Genomic DNA, 9,130 nt, shown 5'->3' with positions numbered 1-9,130 from the left:
GAGGAGGAGGAGGAGGAAGGCCCAGTGCGGGAAAAGGGGGGCGCCAAAGCTGGCGCGGTGCGGAGAGATTTGGTGTGGGGGCTCTTGATGAAACCCAGACCGACGGTTCTGAAGGACAAAGTTGTGGGTGTTGCGGGTAGGTGGGTAAGGGAGAGAGAAGCTCCATTCTGCGTTTCCTTTGCGCCAAATCAAGACCCTTGCCCACCACCACCCTACTAGGTCTCCTCCGTGTGCATCGCACAACGGGATCCTGTGCTCAGTGAGGCTTTTATTTCTAGGAAGTGTGCTTAGGGTTGCAGCCTCTGCAATGATTGGTCTTCTTGAGGGCAGAAGCATTAGGACTTCCACTGGCTCGGCTCTTCCCTTCCGCTACAATCCCCAGAAAACAGCTGCAGGCAGAAGTTCAACATATGGTGCATCTCCAGCCTGGGACAACTTCACATGACCAATTCCCCCCTGCTTTAGTTTTGGGATGGGGGTGGGTCAGGGAAACAGCCTAAAGGCTGAGTGAGAAGTTATGTGACACTGCATGCTTGCAGGGTGAATTGCCACCCGAAAGTAATACAGGGTTCTGGATCTGATCCTCCTCAGGTTAAGCTGTGTTTTTTTCTTTGGCAAAGACATTTCAACTCCAAGGGTGTAACTGTAGCTAGGGATTCCTGCAGGCTTCACCTGCAACCACTTTCTGGTACCTTTCCTGTGAAGTTATTCCGAGAGGGGTGCCTTTGAACATGTGATGAGTGCTTTCCTACCACCACTGCTTAAACACAGCCAGCCGGTCCCACATCTGAGATCAAACACTCAAGGATGACTTTCTCAGTCTTACCAAGTTACGCCTGTATTGGCTGCCTGCCCATGGTGTTCTGGTTGGGTCCTGGCATAAGAGAGCACAGGGTTTAGCTTTGCATGCCAAAGAGAGCTTGGCAGTGGTGTGTTAAAAGCGCCAGTGTATGGTGGCGGTTGCAGACCTGGCTTAACCACATTAGTATTTTCTTTAAACAAAAAAACAACAACCCTAGAATTGTTAATAAAATGAATTTAACCAATTTTTTCTTTTTAAAAAAATCAGTACAGAATAAGGATATGGTCATTATTCCACTTTAACTAAAACATAATTATATAAGAACATGACCGTATACATATATGAGTATCATAAGTTAGATGTGACTTTATGCTGGTGTTTTCTGTATGTATACGTGCATCTGTATATAAATGCTCCTGTGTATCATCATGAAAAGGAACAGTGTTTTGTGTGCAGTTGCGTTTGTGTGTACATCTCTATTCAAGTGTACACATATGGTAGGTAAGCATAGCACCCTCTGTGGGGGTGTATAAATGTGTGGTGGTGGCCTAAGTTAGCTTGTCTTTGATGGAACAGCAGAGTTTGTGTGTGTGTGTTTTATTCAGATCAGTATGCAAGGGGAAGGCAGCCTGGAACAGAGTACTGTGGGGGGAGGGGAGGGGGCTAACAACTCAGCCCTGCCCCTGTACAGTAGTGCCTGCCCCCAGCTATGAAAGCCCCCGTGTCTGGCTGCCAAAGTAGCGAGCCTGCCTGGTGCCAACAATATTTCTCTTGGCCAGTGGCCGGGCTTCAGGGAACACAGAGCCCTTGTAGTAGACTCACTCTGGCTGCCTGTGTCCCTGAATCCCACCAGGGTTGCACCTGTAGGTGGAAGAGCGGCACTAGAGGGCTCTTTCCTTCTGGAAGTTTCTCTTGGCCTCTTCTGAAACCCATTGTTTTTAGGCGCAGGCTCTCTCTTTTTGGTACCCAAGTCAGCCTCCTCATCCCCCATCACCTCATGCCTTTTCATACAGCATGACACAGGGCAGCCACAGCCCTCTATGCCCTAGAGAAGAGACAGCTAGCTCTCAAAGTAGGGCTCAGACCCCCTGTTGGAGCGGCCAGCACTTTTTCCTGGCAAAACTCCTGCCTCTAGGCCCAGGGGGGACCAACTTGGTTTGCCCTCCAGATGTTTTGGAGTACAGCTCCCACCATCCTTGGCTGTTGACCATACTGGCTGGGGCTGATGGAGGTGCAGTCCACAACAGAAGAGGAAAGGATGCAGGGAGGGAGGAGGAAACAGTTGTTTGCTCCTGTATTGAATGATGGGGGTGGAGAGGAGGAATTTATTTATTAATTTATTACATTTGTATACCACCCTTCATTCGCAAATGTCAGGGCAGTTCACAACATAAAAATACAATATAAAAGCACAAAATCCTTGACAAAACCAAGAACAAAGCACACACACAAACCAGTAACCCCCTCCCCTCCACCAAACACATTTAAAAGGGGTAAAAGATGCTAATCAATCAAAAGGCCTGGTTGAAGAGGAATGTTTTCACCCAGCACCCAAAGATAAATAATGAAGGCACCAGGCAAACCTCTCTGGGGAGAGCATTCCACAAATGGGGAGCCACTACAGAAAATACCTGTTCTTGTGTTGCCATCCTCTGGACCCCTTGTGAAGGGGTCACATGAAGAAGGGTCTCAGATGACAATCTCAGGGTCCGGATAGGTTCATATCGAGAGGCGGTCCTTGCGGTATTGCTGTCCTGAGCCAAATGGAGCCATGCTGAGTGGCCCCTGCTGTGCATGCCTTCCCAAAGTCCGCATGTCTGATGTAAATGGAGGAGGCTCTTGTGCATATAATTGTATGCAGGAAGGCTTCATATTCCAGGGAAGACTTTGAGTGTATACCTATACATGCGAGGGGTCCCTGCTTTAGGAAACATTCTTCTTTGTTGATCACTCGTAGTCACGTAAGATTGTCTTCCATGAATATGGTCTTAGCAGTGTGTCCGTAAAGGACTGTGGAGGCCAATTCTGGATCCGCACATCCTTCCACAGTGGGAAGACATTAGCACAGTACACACAGGTGTTGGGGACAGGACCGCTAGGTGTGGCTGCACTCCTTGCTCCTGTGTTGTGATACTTTGCATCTCCCAGCTGAATTTCTGTTTACAGAAGAGTCCTACTAGGAAATAAACAAAAAACAGTTGGCACTTGGCAACCCAAAATGTTTTTCCACATCCTGTCCTTGAACATTTCCATACTTTCTGTCACTTTGTTCCTTTGGGTTGCTGTAAAAAGTCAAGCCATTCCTAGAAGTGGCTGTATTTCCATGCATGGTGGTCAACAGGGCTGCCAACTCCCCCCACCCCTGTGGCAGGCTTCTTGCGCCATGACGGAAACCCCTGGATATTTTAAATACATCCCAATGACTCTACCTGCACAATTTGAAAGGCTGAAGCTCAGGGGTAGGACATCTGTTTAGTATGCTGAAGGTCCCATGTTCAATCTCCAGTATGGATTGGGATTGTTCCCTTGTCTGAAACCCTGGAGAGCGGCTGCCAGTAAGTGTTGACAGTATTGAGCAAGATGGACCATGGTCTGACCTGGAACAAAGCAGCTTCCTAGGTAGGTCCTGCTCTGGGTCCCACCACTGACTGATATAGCATGGCTGGACATCCAAAAGAAGGACCTTCTTGGTGACTGCACCCGTCTTTGTGAACTCTTCTCCTCCAAGTATCCATTTGGTTCCTTTCTTATCAGCCAGTTTAGAAGATACATGACTATTTCAACATTCTTTTGACATGTATGGAAGTTGATTGTTGGATTGATTTTATTCTGATTATTTTTACCCCAGCTACCAGAGCCAAGATCTTGGGTTCCCTGCCTAGGTGGTTATGCTTGATTTTGCTCCTCCTGCTGCAGAATTGTGATTTATTAAAATTATTATTTTTTGCTGATTGGTATTTTTTATATGTAAGTGTCTTGAAAATGTTTTCGTGAGAGGGAGAGAAATATATAGAACATGTCTGATTCATTGTTAGTAGTCTTGAGAATTCATAGACAAGGTGAAAATGCAATATGGTGGATTGTCAGCCCAGGAATGAACAGACCTGGGTTCAAAGCTGTACTCAGCCATGAAGCCAATTGGGTGACCCTGGGCCACTCACTCAGCCTAAACTACCTCACAGGGTTGTTGTGAGGCTAAAAGTGGAGGGCAGTGGCGGAAGAATCGTGCACAGTGCTTTGAGATCCATGGGATAGACATGTAAGTAAATAAGCAAGCGAGCAAGCAAGCTGCTCAGTCAAAAACTGTGTGACAGATATTCAGCAACTGAATCTCTTCCTGGCTTGGAGATGCAATAATGGGGAGAGCTTCAGCTGTTGAAATCTACAACCATGTGATTGTTTGCTTCATCCTGAGTCTTTTTCACCCAAAAGCAGTTAAATGTGGGTGCAGTCAGTGTGGGCTGAGTTGCAAACTACGATGCAGTCATCCCACTCATTTAGATCTGTTCAAATCATTTCCCCATCAAGCTGGTTTGCACACGTGAACCAGTTCTGTTCCTTCCAGTTTTTGTGTTGACATTTCCAAGCTGAGGAGGAAGACTAGGTGAACAAAAACTTAGCTATAAATCTGGATCCAGAGTCTGCACCCAATGTTTGAACTGCTCTGCCACAGGGACTGAGGCCAATAAAATTCGGAGTCTGGTCATGCGTCATGAAAAAGGAAAATGAGGGAAATAGTCTGGCATAGGGAGTCTCATATCCCAGGATCCCCTACAAAGATTAGCTGTCCCTACCCACTCGAGCAATCAGGAGTGACGCAAAGGACAACTTAATAGAACGAGGACTACAATCTTTTCATGGGTATGCACCCGCTAGAGAGATGCCCCTTTGTCTGCTGCGGGCTGTGTGCCTCTGGCTGCCCATCTGTGGGACCCCTGTCCCATCTGTTATGGCTGAGGAGACACAGGCTTCCCATTTGCTCCTGGTCCCCCTGGTGGATCCTTCATGGACCCAGCTCCTTACGATCCAGGCAGGGCCCAGCTCGGGCTGCACGGGTGCCTGTAATTAAAGGCTCTAATCACAACCAGGCGCCCTCCCTTGAACACACATCTGCACACAATTTAATGCTGGCGACGATGAAGCCACAAGGGACAGGAGTGTTTCTGGCACACTGTCCCGTCTGCTGCCCCCGCCTCTCTTTGGGCCCCAGTTTTGTCTGCCAAGAGGGGATAGTGTGGTGGGAGGGCTTGCTGCCATCTCGCAGGAGCAGGAGCAGCGGTTGTCAGACAATGAGCCAGAGAGCCCACTGTCCCTGCTGGGGAAGCTTCATAAGGCCGCCTAGGTCCTGGGTGCAGCATATTTCCACTCCTTTCTTGTTCTTCAGGAAATTGGCAATAATCTATTCCTGCAGGCCTGAGGAAGGGGAAGGAAGCCAGGATGGGGACCTGGACCAGATTTTATCTGCAGGGAATTTATTGGTTGGCTCAAATTGTTCATTTTGCGAGCCTGGGTTAGTCATTTGCAAAGGCGAAGATCCTACTGCTTCACAAACTAAGCTAACGAGCAGCTTGCTCCTCCCATCTTTTGATTTAGTAATACTTTTCATTTTTATGGAGCATTTAATGCAAAATACTTTACAAGGTTCACTCTCATGACTCCGCCTCTGGCAAAGGTCATCGATATTCCCATTGTGCAGATGAGATGGGAGAAACAAAGGCGGAGAGACAATGACTTGCTCAGACTTGCCTAATGAATTGTGAAATGAGGGAAGAATTGAACCCAGCACTTCTGCTGCCTGGTCCAGCTTCCTACCCATCAGAATACACTTGTGCACTGAAATCTACCTGGCTGTGGACTCCCGGCTAGTACGACCTGCCTTCCTGCTGCACCCCACAAACCCAGGCGGTTTTTGCCCCTCTCACAGTGTGGGATTTTTGCCCCTCTCACAGAGCAAGGCTAGGCATGTTTACTTGGGAGTAAATCCAACTGCATTCAGGGACGTACCTATGATTACACCTTTAGTCAGTTTTGATATCATATTCACAGAGAGAGGGAGAGGAGGGAGGGGAGTTGCAATGTTCTCCACAAAGGATGGCGTATTTCACCATTGGTCCTAGAGAGAATCCTAGGGTCAGTGTCATCAAAAACGGCCCTCCTCTCTTTGATGGATTTAGCTGTCAATAGTCAAAAGAGAGTAATTTTCCAGAAGCCACTTCTTCCAAGACGCTTCCCGTACAATATCAGGATCAGCCCCAACCCATCTCCCCCCACTCTTTCCTCTCTATTCTTTCCCCACCCACCCCAACCTCCTGACCCATCTCACCCATCTCCAGGTCCAGGCCCCATTAAGCACAAAGGCGCCTCTCCCTATCCAGGCCTGACAAGTGTGTGAATTCCCTGCCCAGACGACCAGCTGAGGCAGTGGGGAGGGGGCTCTAATCCATGACGAATGGCTGCCCCAAGGTACTGAAAAGCTCCGGGGATGGAGGTTGCTGTCTGCTCCCCAAACAAAGCTGGGCGCGGGGAGAGTTGAGGGGGCGGGAGGGGCTCTCTCTCCATCTCCTGCTCATTGAGATGTCAAGCTGAAAAGCCCCCATTGTTCACCCGTCGCTCTCACCGGAGATGGGACCAACATGCCTTGCAACTCAATTTAGCACTGGGGTGAGAGGGGGTGAGAGTGGAAGAACCTATCTCCCCCCCCCCCCACAACCATATATACACGAAGCAAATAGTCTCCCATGGGTCCCAGGCCTGACTTAGGTATTCCTGCATTGCTGAAAGGAGCTTAGCTCCCACAGTAGTGTTAATCCTGCGTTTGTGGGATACCCACGAATTGGAGCAAGGAATCTGCTATCACAGCGTGCAAGCCTGGCTGCTTGCTGGAAACCAGTTAGCACAGAAGCCTGCGAGCCTTTCAACTTAGGCAACTCACTGGGCACGCATCTCTCATGCCAGTGTTAAAAGGATATTTGTTGGCTGGTAGTTCATATCTGAGCAGGTACTTTGAGGCTGTCAAAGATCTGGGTACCAAAAAGAATTGGAACTCTGACTCAACCAGCTAATGTTCTCTCTCCCTTACAAACACATATTTCGAATACAATTACATATTTGACTTCCCTCCCACCTCCCTTTTGTGGTTCTGTTTCTACTTTAGATTTTTAACACTGCATATTCCACTTTACTCCATTTTAAAGTTATTATTCCTTTTATCTTAGTAATATTTTTAACTACTTGATTTAAATTAATCCTACTAATGAACTTATTTGTATGCCAGAACTTTTCAGATATTCTACAATTTCCCCCCCATTCTTTAATACCCCGCCCCTTATTGGTTTCTTATTACACCCGTCAGATTTGCCATTTCGGCATAATCCATCAATTTAATCAGCTGTTCTTCCTTGGTTGGTATATAGCATCTTCTTTCCACCTCTGGGTAAACACGATTATGGCTGTTGTGGCATACAATAACAAATTTTTAAGGTCCTTTGGAATTTGTATATTCACAATCCCTAAAAGAAAAGCTTCTGGGTGTTTTGTGTTTTTTTTTTTTTTAACTAAAGGTTATCTTAAACATTTTCTTCAATTCATTATAAATCATTTCCCATAAGGCTTTTGTTCTTTTACAGGACCACCACATATGATAGAAAGTGCCCTCCTTTTCTTTACACTTCCAGCATGAGTTGTTGTTTTTTATTTGTACATTTTTGCAAGTCTACCAGGCGATAGATACCATCTACACATCATTTTCATAAAGTTTTCTTTCAGTGTGTAACATGCTGTGAATTTTAAATCGACATTCCACAACTTCTCCCACACAACCATTTCAATATTTTAACCAAAGCTGATGTTCTCCTTCAGTTATACCCCTGGCCTCCATCTAAGGAGTAGTGCAGGTGGGAGTGCCCCACGAGGACTTGCTTCCTGGCCACCTTGATATCCTTTTTGAGTCAGGCAAATTTTTTTTACTTCCCCAGGCTGCTCAGGCTGCTGTCTTACTGTTTTCATGGTAATTTTATTTTGCTAAAATTCATTCTGTGAATAGCTCTGCATGCACATTATAAACAGTCCTGCATATGTTATTTTCCTTCTATTTAAATGCATCCTCTTAACACAGGGAGCCTGTGGTGCTCCCAATATCCTTGGTGGTTAGCCACTAGAGCTGGGGATGGTAGGTGCTGGAATCCAACATCTGGAGGGCCACACATTCCCCATCCCTGCTCAAACACTTCCTGCAACAAGAATGCTGATTAAAATCAGGCAGCTTATAGCCAATCTTAAAAGAGAGGAGAGTTTGAACTCTGAGGCACTCCCTGTTCCAGTGTAGTAAATGCAGGAAATATAAAGGAATGCAGTGTCAACTGATCAGAGTCTGCACATCATTTTTCTGTTAAAAAGTGGTGAGGAGAAATTATGCTTGGGATTTTTTTTTTTTTTGCAAAGCTATATTTATTTCTTATAACTTTACAGCTACAACAAAATATTCACAAACTATACAAAAAGGCTTAAAACAGACATTAAACAGGCGCATTTAATTTAATAGAACTGCATTTCAGTTACACTGGATCCTGAAGTTGGAATTCCCAGCACAACTTCATTGTTCTGCTAATCAACAGAGCAGTGAATCATTTAGACACACATACACAACACTCAGACCCATTTGGTCCATCCCCCAGGAGGTCATTCCAGTGTTGCAAACGTGCGTCCAGTTGTCTGCCTCTCAAAAGAGGCATTTACCTTCCTCATCCACCTCCAGCCATTGGTGGAGGAGTTGGACCTCCTCCAAGGTGGTTTATTCGACCCATTCTGCGACGAGGAATCCCTGGAGGCCCCCTTCCATCATCATATCTTGAAGAGGAGGAAGATGTGTAGCCTCTCCTTGTCACGTCTGGGTGAATAATGCTCTGGAAAAACATAACTACGAAGTCTGCTATTCCCCAAAAGAAGTCAGTTATAAATGACAAGCTCCATGGAGCCCGACTCCGGCTATCCAACACTTGACCAATTGCGCTGCAGATTAACTCTGTTCTAACCCTCGCCAACATAAAGGCTGCCCCCCCCAAAAAATAAATCATGGCTACGCCCATGCTCTGCCCCGCTCCCACCCCATAATAAAGGTTTCCTCCCCACCCTTATGCTTGGGATTTGAAGTTCTGTAGCTCAAGTGTGCAAAACAAACAAACAAACAAAAACCCAAGCAAGTGATTGTCCGTATGTCCTCCTGGGATGGGGTAGCACATCACCTCCCCCCTGGTATGTGTATGCATGGAGATGTGCAAACACACCCCTTTGATCAATCCCTTTTCACAAATAATACACAACAGTGTATGC

At 46.6% G+C, this 9,130-nt stretch overlaps 1 protein-coding gene across 1 annotated transcript; it reads right to left on the bottom strand.

Moving 5' to 3' along the window:
• Positions 1-8,541: 8,541 nt before the first annotated feature.
• Positions 8,542-8,844, bottom strand: LOC117042307 (selenoprotein K-like). The gene has a single exon (XM_033141854.1). It carries the CDS (start codon positions 8,842-8,844, stop codon positions 8,542-8,544), a length of 303 nt encoding a protein of 100 aa, XP_032997745.1.
• Between the last annotated feature and the right edge of the window lie 286 nt (positions 8,845-9,130).

This window comes from Lacerta agilis, chromosome 2 (assembly GCF_009819535.1).
Source record: "Lacerta agilis isolate rLacAgi1 chromosome 2, rLacAgi1.pri, whole genome shotgun sequence".
NCBI classification, from domain to species: Eukaryota; Metazoa; Chordata; class Lepidosauria; order Squamata; family Lacertidae; genus Lacerta; species Lacerta agilis.
This window is presented reverse-complemented; position numbering and strand designations above follow the sequence as displayed.